The 15,887-nt window shown below is 49.6% G+C and overlaps 1 protein-coding gene across 2 annotated transcripts in view; it reads right to left on the bottom strand.

Annotated features, from left to right (window-relative positions):
• The window catches only part of ZFAND3 (zinc finger AN1-type containing 3), a 239,952-nt gene that overhangs the window by 52,471 nt on the left and 171,594 nt on the right, over window positions 1–15,887 (bottom strand). The window contains exon 4 of one of the 2 annotated variants that reach the window (XM_073556274.1): window positions 9,772–9,837. The exons of the other annotated variant lie outside the window; for it this stretch is intronic. Coding sequence (XP_073412375.1) covers window positions 9,772–9,837 — 66 coding nt within the window. The remainder of the gene's footprint in view (window positions 1–9,771; window positions 9,838–15,887) is intronic. 2 annotated transcript variants of the gene reach the window in all.

Here is a 15,887-nt window from a genome sequence, read left to right as displayed (position 1 = left end):
TGTGCTCCAGTGTTCAGACCTCAGATGCTGGAGTCTTGTAAGTCCCAGCTGGTTTCAGCACTTGTAGATCTGCGAGCCTCACAAGTGGGAAGATGATTTGCAAGTAATTAGTAATTTTCTCCCAGGGGATTAAACGAGCTTCTCGGAGGACAGGAGGACATGATTCCGGTGCATCTCAGCGTGATGTTACGGATGTAATGCTGCAGATCGTTTAATGCCGAGAGTCCGAGTAACAGCAGTTAATGAAGGCTCAGAGCGTCAGGAACCCTCAACATAATCCAAGTATCAGGTGGGAAAGAGCGACAGCCACATCTATCTGGAGGTTTTTACTCTCCTCCCATTGACTTGTGGTATCAGAGGAACATTCGCCGGAGCCGCAGATCATGAAATAACGTACGACTTTGCTTTGTATAACAGGCTGCATGGCGGAGACAAAAAATCAAGTTAGTGAGCTCCAGTGATGAGAGCTGTGCCTCAACTCACAGAGAAACCAACCCAGGAAACATGTCACTGCCGAGCCCTGCACCCACTGGCCAATCTAAGGACCAGCTGCACCCAGTAGGCCCTGGGCAGACGATCACCATGACCAACCTTTGTTACTATATACAGGTCAGTTCAAATAGATACTAGAACCATGGATGAGGCGTCCTTCTGGTGGTGTGTGCGGCGTGGTCCATAATCCACCACCATTGAGTGCGGGGTCCGGTCTTACAGTCCAAACCTCAAACACTTCAATCGGGAATGTGAGGGTCGGCTTTATCAGTGTTTGTACTCCTCGTTCACTCTTCTACTCTCCTATCCACGGAGCGTTCATCCATGTTGAGTGTCACGATCTATAACCCATTACCCAGGCCCTGCCCCAGAATCCATATTCCTGCCACTGCAGGGAGGATTCTTAAGATGTTTCGCTATATAGTGAAGAGTTGTCCTAAGAAGAATTGTGATAGAATTCAGCAAAGCTCTAGCAGAATCCGAACCTCAGACCTGACAATCAGGAAGCAGATCCTCTCCTGACCCATGTCCACATCCATTCCAGATCTGCCCCACATCTGGGTCCCCTCCCCGCTCTTCATCCACATCCATTCCAGATCTGCCCCACATCTGGGTCCCCTCCCCGCTCCTCATCCACATCTGCACTACATCTGGGTCCTCTCCTTACTCCTCATCCATTCCAAATCTGCCCCACATCTGGGTCCCCTCCCCGCTCCTCATCCATTCCAGATCTGCCCCACATCTGGGTCCCCTCCCCGCTCCTCATCCACATCTGCCCTACATCTGGGTCCTCTCCTCACTCCTCATCCATTCCAGATCTGCCCCACATCTGGGTCCTCTCCCCGCTCCTCATTCACATCCATTCCAGATCTGCCCCACATCTGGGTCCCCTCCCCTCATCCACTCCAGATCTGCCCCATATCTGGGTCCCCTTCCCACTCATCATCCATTCCAGATCTGCCCCACATCTGGGTCCTCTCCCCGCTCCTCATCCATTCCAGATCTGCTGCACATCTGGGTCCACTCCTCATCCACATTCATTCCAGATCTGCTCCACATCTGGGTCCCCTCCCCGCTCATCCACATCCATTCCATATCTGCCCCACATCTGGGTCCTCTCCTCACTCCACATCCATTCCAGGTCTGCTCCACATCTGGGTCCCCTCCCCACTCCTCAGCCATTCCAGATCTGCCCCACATCTGGCTCATCTCCTCACTCCTTATCCATTCCAGATCTGCTTTACATCTGGGTCCCCTCCCCGCTCCTCATCCATTTCAGATCTGCCCCACATCTGGGTCCCCTCCCCTCATCCACTCCAGATCTGCCCCACATCTGGGTCCCCTCTCCACTCATCATCCATTCCAGATCTGCCCCACATCTGGGTCCCCTCCCCGCTCTTCATCCACATCCATTCCAGATCTGCCCCACATCTGGGTCCTCTCCCCGCTCCTCATCCACATCTGCCCTACATCTGGGTCCTCTCCTTACTCCTCATCCATTCCAGATCTGCCCCACATCTGGGTCCTCTCCCCGCTCCTCATTCACATCCATTCCAGATCTGCCCCACATCTGGGTCCCCTCCCCTCATCCACTCCAGATCTGCCCCACATCTGGGTCCCCTCCCCACTCATCATCCACTCCAGATCTGCCCCACATCTGGGTCCCCTCCCCACTCCTCATCCACATCCATTCCAGATCTGCTGCACATCTGGGTCCACTCCTCATCCACATTCATTCCAGATCTGCTCCACATCTGGGTCCACTCCTCATCCACATTCATTCCAGATCTGCTCCACATCTGGGTCCCCTCCCCGCTCCTCATCCACATCCATTCCATATCTGCCCCACATCTGGGTCCTCTCCTCACTCCACATCCATTCCAGATCTGCTCCACATCTGGGTCCCCTCCCCACTCCTCATCCATTCCAGATCTGCCCCACATCTGGCTCCTCTCCTCACTCCTTATCCATTCCAGATCTGCTTTACATCTGGGTCCCCTCCCCGCTCCTCATCCACATCCAATTCAGATCTGCCCCACATCTGGGTCCCCTCCCCTCATCCACTCCAGATCTGCCCCACATCTGGGTCTTCTCCCCGCTCTTCCTCCACATCCATTCCAGATCTGCCCCACATCTGGGTCTTCTCCCCGCTCTTCATCCACATCCATTCCAGATCTGCCCCACATCTGGGTCCCCTCCCTGCTCCTCATCCACATCCATTCCAGATCTGCTCCACATCTGGATCCACTCCCAGCTCCTCATCCATTCCAGATCTGCCCCACATCTGGATCCAGTCCCCGCTCCTCATCCACATCCATTCCAGATCCACTCCAACCTTGGAGAGTTGGAAATGAAAAACTGGACTCCATGAGGTCACCCCCACCCCCCCGTCCTATATGGGGTACACACGAGACCCCTTCACACGATCCATAAAATGCTATACACATGAGAGTAGGCCATGTGCCCACAACCCCCAGTCTTCTACCCAGGCAGTGATGGTCTCTTCTGCATACCCGGCCACTGACACCCCATACTGTTCATATGTATATGTTCATTAAAGGCGAGACTGACGAGGCAGAGGTGTCAGCGCCAGTTCCTTAACAGGCAGAGTTGTCAGGGCTCCTGTATATACACTCACTGCTCCCAGCAGAGTTGTCAGGGCTCCTGTATATACACTCACTGCTCCCAGCAGAGTAGTCAGGGCTCCTGTATATGCACTCACTGCTCCCAGCAGAGTTGTCAGGGCTCCTGTATATACACTCACTGCTCCCAGCAGAGTTGTCAGGGCTCCTGTATATGCACTCACTGCTCCCAGCAGAGTTGTCAGGGCTCCTGTATATGCACTCACTGCTCCCAGCAGAGTTGTCAGGGCTCCTGTATATGCACTCACTGCTCCCAGCAGAGTTGTCAGGGCTTCTGTATATGCACTCACTGCTCCCAGCAGAGTTGTCAGGGCTCCTGTATATACACTCACTGCTCCCAGCAGAGTTGTCAGGGCTCCTGTATATGCACTCACTGCTCCCAGCAGAGTTGTCAGGGCTCCTGTATATACACTCACTGCTCCCAGCAGAGTTGTCAGGGCTCCTGTATATACACTCACTGCTCCCAGCAGAGTTGTCAGGGCTCCTGTATATGCACTCACTGCTCCCAGCAGAGTTGTCAGGGCTCCTGTATATACACTCACTGCTCCCAGCAGAGTTGTCAGGGCTCCTGTATATACACTCACTGCTCCCAGCAGAGTAGTCAGGGCTCCTGTATATACACTCACTGCTCCCAGCAGAGTTGTCAGGGCTCCTGTATATACACTCACTGCTCCCAGCAGAGTTGTCAGGGCTCCTGTATATACACTCACTGCTCCCAGCAGAGTTGTCAGGGCTCCTGTATATACACTCACTGCTCCCAGCAGAGTTGTCAGGGCTCCTGTATATACACTCACTGCTCCCAGCAGAGTTGTCAGGGCTCCTGTATATGCACTCACTGCTCCCAGCAGAGTTGTCAGGGCTCCTGTATATACACTCACTGCTCCCAGCAGAGTTGTCAGGGCTCCTGTATATACACTCACTGCTCCCAGCAGAGTTGTCAGGGCTCCTGTATATACACTCACTGCTCCCAGCAGAGTAGTCAGGGCTCCTGGATATACACTCACTGCTCCCAGCAGAGTTGTCAGGGCTCCTGTATATACACTCACTGCTCCCAGCAGAGTAGTCAGGGCTCCTGTATATACACACTACTCTCAGCAGAGTTGTCAGAGCTCCTGTATATGCACTCACTGCTCCCAGCAGAGTTATCAGGGCTCCTGTATATGCACTCACTGCTCCCAGCAGAGTTGTCAGGGCTCCTGTATATACACTCACTGCTCCCAGCAGAGTTGTCAGGGCTCCTGTATATACACACTACTCTCAGCAGAGTTGTCAGGGCTCCTGTATATACACTCACTGCTCCCAGCAGAGTTGTCAGGGCTCCTGTATATGCACTCACTGCTCCCAGCAGAGTTGTCAGGGCTCCTGTATATACACTCACTGCTCCCAGCAGAGTTGTCAGGGCTCCTGTATATACACTCACTGCTCCCAGCAGAGTTGTCAGGGCTCCTGTATATGCACTCACTGCTCCCAGCAGAGTTGTCAGGGCTCCTGTATATACACTCACTGCTCCCAGCAGAGTTGTCAGGGCTCCTGTATATGCACTCACTGCTCCCAGCAGAGTTGTCAGGGCTCCTGTATATACACTCACTGCTCCCAGCAGAGTTGTCAGGGCTCCTGTATATGCACTCACTGCTCCCAGCAGAGTTGTCAGGGCTCCTGTATATACACTCACTGCTCCCAGCAGAGTTGTCAGGGCTCCTGTATATACACTCACTGCTCCCAGCAGAGTAGTCAGGGCTCCTGTATATACACTCTCTGCTCCCAGCAGAGTTGTCAGGGCTCCTGTATATGCACTCACTGCTCCCAGCAGAGTAGTCAGGGCTCCTGTATATACACACTACTCTCAGCAGAGTTGTCAGGGCTCCTGTATATGCACTCACTGCTCCCTACAGAGTTGTCAGGGCTCCTGTATATACACTCACTGCTCCCAGCAGAGTTGTCAGGGCTCCTGTATATGCACTCACTGCTCCCAGCAGAGTTGTCAGGGCTCCTGTATATACACTCACTGCTCCCAGCAGAGTTGTCAGGGCTCCTGTATATACACTCACTGCTCCCAGCAGAGTTGTCAGGGCTCCTGTATATACACTCACTGCTCCCAGCAGAGTTGTCAGGGCTCCTGTATATACACTCACTGCTCCCAGCAGAGTTGTCAGGGCTCCTGTATATGCACTCACTGCTCCCAGCAGAGTTGTCAGGGCTCCTGTATATACACTCACTGCTCCCAGCAGAGTTGTCAGGGCTCCTGTATATACACTCACTGCTCCCAGCAGAGTAGTCAGGGCTCCTGTATATACACTCTCTGCTCCCAGCAGAGTTGTCAGGGCTCCTGTATATGCACTCACTGCTCCCAGCAGAGTAGTCAGGGCTCCTGTATATACACACTACTCTCAGCAGAGTTGTCAGGGCTCCTGTATATGCACTCACTGCTCCCAGCAGAGTTGTCAGGGCTCCTGTATATACACTCAGTGCAGAGTTGTCAGAGCTCCTGTATATACACTCAGTGCAGAGTTGTCAGGGCTCCTGTATATACACTCACTGCTCCCAGCAGAGTTGTCAGGGCTCCTGTATATACACTCAGTGCAGAGTTGTCAGGACTCATGTATATACACACTCTCTGCTCCCAGCAGAGTTGTCAGGGCTCCTGTATACACACTCACTGCTCCCAGCAGAGTTGTCAGGGCTCCTGTATATACACTCAGTGCAGAGTTGTCATGGCTCCTGTATATACACACTCTCTGCTCCCAGCAGAGTTGTCAGGGCTCCTGTATACACACTCACTGCTCCCAGCAGAGTTGTCAGGGCTCCTGTATATACACACTCACTGCTCCCAGCAGAGTTGTCAGGGCTCCTGTATATACACACTACTCCCAGCAGAGTTGTCAGGGCTCCTGTATATGCACTCACTGCTCCCAGCAGAGTTGTCAGGGCTCCTGTATATACACTCAGTGCAGAGTTGTCAGAGCTCCTGTATATACACTCAGTGCAGAGTTGTCAGGGCTCCTGTATATACACTCACTGCTCCCAGCAGAGTTGTCAGGGCTCCTGTATATACACTCAGTGCAGAGTTGTCAGGGCTCATGTATATACACACTCTCTGCTCCCAGCAGAGTTGTCAGGGCTCCTGTATACACACTCACTGCTCCCAGCAGAGTTGTCAGGGCTCCTGTATATACACTCAGTGCAGAGTTGTCATGGCTCCTGTATATACACACTCTCTGCTCCCAGCAGAGTTGTCAGGGCTCCTGTATACACACTCACTGCTCCCAGCAGAGTTGTCAGGGCTCCTGTATATACACACTCACTGCTCCCAGCAGAGTTGTCAGGGCTCCTGTATATACACTCAGTGCAGAGTTGTCAGGGCTCCTGTATATACACACTACTCTCAGCAGAGTTGTCAGGGCTCCTGTATATACACTCTCTGCTCCCAGCAGAGTTGTCAGGGCTCCTGTATATACACAGTGCAGAGTTGTCAGGGCTCCTGTATATACACAGTGCAGAGTTGTCAGGGCTCCTGTATATACACAGTGCAGAGTTGTCAGAGCTCCTGTATATACACTCTCTGCTACCAGCATTTCTGCAGATGTACCATGCCGGATCACGTTCGGTTTTCTGGCCGGGAGAGGGATGTGTCGGCTGCAATGAATGTTGTAGGATGATGAGGAGAACACTGCAATATGGGGTTCTAAAATCTCATCAGCACAGATCTCCGTATCTGAGAGCGCTGTCATCTGTGCGGCCGGCGAGATCAGCAGCAGCCCCTCTCCCTTGGCTGTACCCGACTGATGAGTGGTACTAAGGCCTCTGTGCTTCAGAGCTGCCGCTCCACTGGAGGCCTACGAGGCGATAACTGATATTTACAGTCACCTCAAAGCCCGCCGACGGGCGAGAAAGGGTCTAACAATGACGAAAGAACCAGGGGAAAGTCCACTAGACCATCACAGTATATTACTGGGATACAAATGTGTCCTACAGTAACTCATATCTAACCTGACGGAAAGACACAGGGGTTACATAGGACTGCAGGTGACATCTATTAAGTTATGTCCTCAGAGCGTTATCCCCGTTTTATCTGTGGTGTTACATAGGACTGCAGGTGTTATCTACTACATTATCTGGACTCAGTTATCACTGTGTTATATGTGGTGTTACATAGGACTGCAGGTCACATGCACAGGTTATCACTGCCTGATATATGCGGTGCTACATAACTTGTGCATGTGAACTGTCGTCCTATCACTGCCCATTATATGCTGTGTTACATAGGACTGCAAGTAACGTGCACAGGTTATCACTGCTCGTTTATGCGGTGTTACGCAGGACTCTAGGTTACATGTACAGGTAATCACTGTACATTATATGCTGTGTTACATACAGTTGTGGCCAAAAGTATTGACACCCCTGCAATTCTGTCAGATAATACTCAGTTTCTTCCTGAAAATGATTGCAAACACAAATTCTTTGGTATTATTATCTTCATTTAATTTGTCTTAAATGAAAAAACACAAAAGAGAATGAAGCAAAAAGCAAAACATTGATCATTTCACACAAAACTCCAAAAATGGGCCAGACAAAAGTTTTGGCACCCTCAGCCTAATACTTGGTTGCACAACCTTTAGCCAAAATAACTGCGACCAACCGCTTCCGGTAACCATCAGTGAGGTTCTTACAATGCTCTGCTGGAATTTTAGACCATTCTTCATTGGCAAACTGCTCCAGGTCCCTGATATTTGAAGGGTGACATCTCCAAACTGCCATTTTTAGATCTCTCCACAGGTGTTCTATGGGATTCAGGTCTGGACTCATTGCTGGCCACCTTAGAAGTCTCCAGTGCTTTCTCTCAAACCATTTTCTAGTGCTTTTTGAAGTGGGTATTTTGTCATTGTCCTGCTGGAAGACCCATGACCTCTGAGGGAGACCCAGCTTTCTCACACTGGGCCCTGCAAAATTTGTTGGCAGCCTTCAGACTTCATAATGCCATGCACACGGTCAAGCAGTCCAGAGCCAGAGGCAGCAAAGCACCCCCAAAACATCAGGGAACCTCCTCCATGCTTGATTGTAGGGACTGTGTTCTTTTCTTTGAATGCCTCTTTTTTCTCCTGTAAGCTCTATGTTGATGCCTTTGCCAAAAAAGCTCTACTTTTGTCTCAACTGACCAGAGAACATTCTTCCAAAACGTTTTAGGCTTTTTCAGGTAAGTTTTGGCAAACTCCAGCCTGGCTTTTTTATGTCTCGGGGTAAGAAGTGGGGTTTTCCTGGGTCTCCTACCATACAGTCCCTTTTCATTCAGACGCCGACGGATAGTACGGGTTGACACCGTTGTACCCTCGGACTGCAGGGCAGCTTGAACTTGTTTGGATGTTAGTCGAGGTTCTTTATCCAACATCCGCACAATCTTGCGTCGAAATCTCTTGTCAATTTTTCTTTTCCATCCACATCTAGGGAGGTTAGCCACAGTGCCATGGGCTTTAAACTTCTTGATGACACTGCGCACAGTAGACACAGGAACATTCAGGTCTTTGGAGATGGACTTGTAGCCTTGAGATTGCTCATGCTTCCTCACAATTTGGTTTCTCAAGTCCTCAGACAGTTCTTTGGTCTTCTTTCTTTTCTCCATGCTCAATGTGGTACACACAAGGACACAGGACAGAGGTTAAGTCAACTTTAATCCATGTCAACTGGCTGCAAGTGTGATTTAGTTATTGCCAACACCTGTTAGGTGCCACAGGTAAGTTACAGGTGCTGTTAATTACACAAATTAGAGAAGCATCACAGGATTTTTCTAACAGTGCCAATACTTTTGTCCACCCTCTTTTTTATGTTTGGTGTGGAATTATATCCAATTTGGCTTTAGGCCAATTCTTTTTGTGTTTTTTCATTTACGACAAATTAAATGAAGATAATAATAACAAAGAATTTGTGTTTGCAATCATTTTCAGGAAGAAACTGAGTATTATCTGACAGAATTGCAGGGGTGTCAATACTTTTGGCCACAACTGTAGGGCTGCGGGTCACATGCACTGGCTATCACTGCCCATTATATGTGGTGCTACATAGGACTGCAGGTCACATGCACAGGTTATCACAGCTCGTTATATGCTGTGTTACATAGGACTGCAGGTAACGTGCACAAGTTTTCACTGCCTGTTATATGCGGTGTTACATAGGACTGCAGGTAATATGCACAGGTTATCACTGCCTGTTATATGTGGCGTTACATAGGACTGTAGTTAACATGTACAGGCTATTACATGCTGTGTTACATAGGACTGCAGATGACTAGCACTGCATTTCCTCGGCTTGCACACAGGTTTTGCCTTTTCCCATTACACACAGTGGGGCTGTGAGACGCGGAGGTTTCTCGGGGATCTGTCACATTTTACGCCGCGTTTCTGTCTGTACTTGTTCCAATTCTCGCTCTGCCTTGGGGACGCAGAATTCACTTTAGAAGTAGAGCTGTGTTTGGGAAGAGGCCGGGGAACGTGACAGCACCAGTTATATTTAATGCAGGGGAAGCGGCGGTGCGCAGGATACGGTCCCCGATGACAATACTGAAGATTCTTGTAAACACAGCGTTCAATTCAGAGCCAAAGTCAGTGCCCGCTGGAAACGCATTCACCTCCCAGAGCTGCGCTCTTACCTGTGTCACAGGATCTTTTGGTTGGTGTGGTTAGAGAGACGTGAGCTGTATCTGTGCAGGGCCCACCTGGAAAAGAGAGAACACGACAATCACAGAAGCCGAAAAGACCACCGTCCACAGACATAAACCGCGCACCTGGGGGCATGTGCAGGTAGTCTGAAATCCACCTCCTGTTTCACATCACTACTCTGTCCTCCATGCTTTACACTGTAGCTTAGCTCTAATATGCAGAGAATGATCAATGACGGCAGCTAATAAATCTCAAAAGTCACCTGCTGATGTCATTATAGACTCCGGATGCTTTTCTGTCCCTCCCTCATGCTTTATACTTCAACTCTGATCAAGCCTCTAAACACTTCTGCTGCATTAGGATAAGTAATAATCATCAACTATTGCCCATAAATATTCTAAGTGCAGATCAGTCCACCACCATACTTTACCCTGCAATTCTGATCACCACTCCAGGTACTTATGTTATCTGGAGCCGGAAATTTTATTATGAGACTTTGCACATGAAGTCACTAGTGCTAATACTGTCCTCCCCAGTACTTTGCACTGCAGCACTGATCATGCATCATAGTCCTCCCTAGTACTTCACACTGCAGCACTGATCATGTATCACAGCCCTCCCCAGTACTTCACACTGCAGCACTGATCATGTATCACAGCCCTCCCCAGTACTTCACACTGCAGCACTGATCATGTATCACAGCCCTCCCCAGTACTTTGCAATGCAGCCCTGATCATGCATCATAGTCCTCCCCAGTACTTTACACTGCAGCTCTGATCATGCATCATAGTCCTCCCCAGTACTTTACACTGCAGCTCTGATCATACATCATAGTCCTCCCCAGTACTTTGTACTGCAGCTCTGATCATACATCAGAGTCCTCCTCAGTACTTTGCAATGCAGCTCTGATCATACATCAGTGTCATCCTCAGTACTTTGCACTGCAGCTCTGATCATGCATCATAGTCCTCCCCAGTACTTTACACTGCAGCCCTGATCATGCATCATAGTCCTCCCCAGTACTTCACACTGCAGCTCTGATCATACATCACAGTCCTCCCCTGTACTTCACACTGCAGCTCTGATCATACATCACAGTCCTCCCTAGTACTTTGCACTGCAGCTCTGATCATGCATCATAGTCCTCCCCAGTACTTTACACTGCAGCTCTGATCATACATCAGAGTCCTCGTCAGTACTTTGCACTGCAGCTCTGATCATACATCACAGTCCTCCCCTGTACTTCACACTGCAGCTCTGATCATACATCACAGTCCTCCCCTGTACTTCACACTGCAGCTCTGATCATGCATCATAGTCCTCCCCAGTACTTTACACTGCAGCCCTGATCATGCATCATCGTCCTCCCCTGTACTTTACACTGCAGCTCTAATCATACATCAGTCTTCCTCTGCACTTTACAATGCATCATAGCCCGCCACTGTACTTTACACTGCAGCTCTGATCATGCATCGCAGTTCCCAGGTAAAAACATTGCAGGGTTTTATTTTGAGCTACATCCTGTGCCCCTCAAGAGTGTAAATCATCTGATCAATGGACTTTATATTGCAGCTCTGATAACACTAAGATATTAGGGAATGTTTCTAGGAGACAGTTTTTATGAAGTGATTCGCACAGATCTGTAGATCAATGTATAATCGTCCACCATACTTTAAGCTGCAGCTTTGATCATGCCTGCACATACTTCTGCTAAGATATTAGGAACTTTTGCCATGAGCTACATTTCACTAGAATAAACTGAGCAATCGTTCACAAGGCAATTCCTGAACGTTTCATTAACATAAACTTCAGAAGATGAGGGTGCGAGTCGCTTTACACGTAATAACCTTTCTATAACCAGAGATCTATAAAAAGAAGGGAGAATCATCCGTGAAGTTCAGCGCTTCCCTCATTTCATGCGCAGTAAATGTATCTGAAAGCAGCCGAGAGATAAAAAGTAGAAGAAAGTGAAGCCGGCGCCTGTGCGGGTTGTCGGAGCGGAGCTGGCCGTTAAATAATCTAGAGGATTATCAGGTCTCCAATGTTCCTGGAATGAGAGAAATGCCAGATTTGTAATGCAAATTGCCTAATGAAGCAGCGGGAGAGAGTGCGAGCGAGCGGTCTATTTCTGGTGGGAGGATTGACGGTCTTCATCATTAATGCTCACGCTTCCCTCAAGATGAACTTACCTGGATTCCTGCATCACTTGAGTCCAGCCGCTGGGACGCAGGCAATTTCTGTTCTAATTAATGGGGCCGCACTGGGGCTTAGGGAGCCCAATTAATGGAGGCTTTTGATGGCCTTGTCTCCAGAGGACGTGGTTGAGTGCAGGAGCTGAGAGGAGGAGAAGTGCTGGGAATAGCAGACCCAAATTGCACTAAATATTACATATAAATATGATATATAGCACAAGAAAGTGTCAAGGTCCAAACTCTTATCATGGTCCCGCCATACAGTCCCTCATCAGTCTGTCCGAGTCGAAGGTTTCTGCTTGAACAATTGAATCCCAGGCTGATTAACATGATAGGAGCTGTAGTCTTAAAGCGCCACGAGAGAATCGCTAATATGGTGTCTTGCTCAGGTTACCAGATATAACAACTCGGACGAAAGCCTACCGATCCCGGCTCAGGAGCGTGCACGGCTCCTGCTGCTTAACCAGTCTCTGGAGCTTATCCCACGTGTAACAGGACGCTGAGACAGGCAGCAGCGGTAAGTGGTACCCCTGTACACGACATGTCGGACCCTCAAATGTGCAGAGGTCTTTCCAACAGTGTTCTCAGGTCCATCAGCGATTAGACAGTTCTGTACAGACCCATGGACGGCGCCGCTTGTACCGAATATTGCATTGTATCAGGAGAACTGGCAACTCCACAAGTTCCATCGCACACTTAAGAGACCCCCAAATGGAGAGGATTAGGCCCTGGATCTGGTATATGAGCTCCACCCCACCGGTCAGACACCATACAGCGGTGTGAGGCTGAGGACCAACCATGGGTCTGCTGCACTCGCAGTATGAAGCTTTAGATGCAGCCAAGTACAAGAGACGCGACACTTGTTTAAGTAGTACTATATTGTGCTCATAAGTCTCCAGTTTCAGCGTTTTCGCTGTTTTAGCTGGATGTTTCTATGGTTACTGACTGACACTTACAAACATTCCGTACATTGTCAATAAAATGTAACAAATCCATGAAGTTTCTGTGACACCTCAATATTCCCAGCGCTGCCCCCTGACTCGCCACACTCCTGCCCCCTTATCCGCCACACTCCTGGCCCCCTGACTCGCCACACTCCTGGCTCCCTGACTCGCCACACTCCTGGCTCCCTGACTCGCCACACTCCTGGCCCCCTGACTCGCCACACTCCTGGCCCCCTGACTCGCCACACTCCTGGCCCCCTGACTCGCCACACTCCTGGCTCCCTGACTCGCCACACTCCTGGCCCCCTGACTCGCCACACTCCTGGCTCCCTGACTCGCCACAAGCCTGGCCCCCTGACTCGCCACAAGCCTGGCCCCCTGACTCGCCACAAGCCTGGCCCCCTGACTCGCCACACTCCTGGCCCCCTGACTCGCCACACTCCTGGCCCCCCCCTTATCCGCCATACTCCTGGCCCCCCCCTTATCCGCCATATTCCTGCCCCCCTGACTCGCCACACTCCTGCCCTTCCCCAGGCAGCTGGATCTCGGCTCATGGGCAGACCATGACTGATGCCCACCCACTCTGGTCTCATCACAGCTCGGAGTTGTTACAGTCTCAGGGTTTTGATTGTCGCTTTTTCACGACTGACCACAGGATCTCATTGAGACAGATCTCCGCAGTAATGGATTCTATAAATGGTTGACTTAGGGGAAATCTTACAAGCAGCGAAGTCTGTGCCTGTAAACTCCTTTTGATGCAAAGCAATGATGACTGCACACGTTTCCATGGAAGGCAACAATGGTTTGCTGAAGAGGACAAGGATTTCAGCTGCCATGTCCCCGTTAACATTTTCTCCTGAGCTAATAAGATCACTGAAATGATGTAAGCAGGTCACTTTGAAGAAGGCTCAGCCAGTATAGGGTACAATACATATATGAAGACCATAGACCGCTCCATCACCTCACACACCCGGTTTTGAATACTATACGTGTATGAGGTCTATGGACTGCTCCACCATCTCAAATGGGTCAGTGTAGGGTACAATACATGTATAGGGATAATTCACAGCTCCAACACCACAATTTCCTGATGTAGAGTACTATACATGTGTGAGGACCATGGACACCTTCCCCACCTCAGCAAGCGTGGGGTACAATACATGTATGAGGACCATGGACTGTACCAGGACCATGGCCAGCTCCACCACCTAGAGCAGCAAGTATAGGGTAATATACACGTATGGGGACCATGGACAGCTCAACCAGCCAGCGTAGGGTACAATACATGTATACATGTATCAGGACCATGGAGATCTCCACCACCTCAGCCAGCTTGGGGTACAATACATGTATGAGGACCATGGAGAGCTCCACCACCTCAGCCAGCTTGGGGTACAATACATGTATGAGGACCATGGAGAGCTCCACCACCTCAGCCAGCGTGGGGTACAATACATGTATGAGGACCATGGAGAGCTCCACCACCTCAGCCAGCTTGGGGTACAATACATGCATGAGGACCATGGACAGTTCCAAAACTTCAACACCACTGTACCAGGACCATGGCCAGCTCCACCACCTAGAGCAGCAAGTATAGTGTAATATGCACGTATGGGGACCATGGACAGCTCATCCACCTCAGCCAGCCAGTGTGGGGTACAATACATGTATGAGGACCATGGACAGCTCCACCACAATCAGCCTGCTGTAGTGTACAAGGAGGACGACCACGGCCAGCTCCAAAACTTCAAACACCAATGTACCAGGACCATGGCCAGCTCCATCTAGAGCAGCAAGTATAGGGTAATATACACGTATGGGGACCATGGACAGCTCCATCACCTCAGCCAGCCAGCCACTGATGGCCCTGAATACTCATTAATGGAGGGCTTCAATTCTAAGATATGATGAGACAACAGCGGCCAAAAAAAATTATCAGTATTCGCCATTTCTAAGACAAGAACTCTTGTTTTCGAGAGACAGAGTGATACCCGTCATGTGCAGGAACATCCTACAGACATCAGATGTAAACAGCCAGCACGTCACATGGAGACACTTTGGCGAAGCCTATTTTGTGTGATTTAAGACCTGTTTTTCGTCACCCATTTCACATCGGTGGACCACTCTCTCCTTTTATCCTGACACTCGGTCCATAGATCATTGGAACATCTCTCCTAAGTAAGAAGCCCATGCCACAAATAACATCCTGTCACTCTTAATGTGCGACGTGCTACAAATGATACAGTCAGGCTAAGTTGTTTATTGCCATCCGATGACGAAAGTGATGAAAGGTGACTCAACTCTTCGCGGATGGAATTCGATGGGACTGCAAATTTAATAGACTAGTACGGTGCTAAAAGCTTATGAAAAAAAACCCCACAAACTTTATACACAAACTAAACTCTCCTGGGATTCATTCAGTTTTGTTTTTTTTTTTCACCCCTCTTGGTAACAGTATTTTTTAAGCTGGTCTGAAAATCAATGCTGGCCTACATCCAGCTCGTCCATCGCACCCTCGTCACGTAGGCACTCTCAGGAGAGCTTGTTAAGCCAACGGGCCAATTCAATGTATTCACTGCATAACCGTGAAGCGCGGAGATTTTTTCTCTTTACTGCAGATGGGTTAAGATAAATGGCTAGCCCCGGAAACTGCTTCTGTGTTGCTGCTTTGATAATTGGACGGCGTTTCAAACAGGGAGACAAATTAAAGCTCCTGTTTAACAACGCCGGCACAAGCCGGACTCGTTCGTTGCCGAGAGAATAGCGCAAGAGTGATGACCTTCAGCGGGTTTATGTCCTATGAATAGAAGTAAAGAACAATATAAACATTTCTACATCGACCTCTTCAGATAGAAAGCTCATGGACAAAAGAGTTTTAATAACCTCTTCTGCCGTTCCCTGGCGGAAGAGAAGCATCGGCAACACTGACGGCAAAGCAGAAAAGAGTTAAAAAAAAATAAATAAAAAAAA

This window comes from Dendrobates tinctorius, unplaced genomic scaffold (genome assembly GCF_039654945.1).
Source record: "Dendrobates tinctorius isolate UK_male_01 unplaced genomic scaffold, ASM3965494v1 ptg000232l, whole genome shotgun sequence".
Taxonomy (NCBI): Eukaryota; Metazoa; Chordata; class Amphibia; order Anura; family Dendrobatidae; genus Dendrobates; species Dendrobates tinctorius.
The sequence above is the reverse complement of the archived record's forward strand: the minus strand, read 5'-3'. Positions and strand labels throughout refer to the sequence as shown.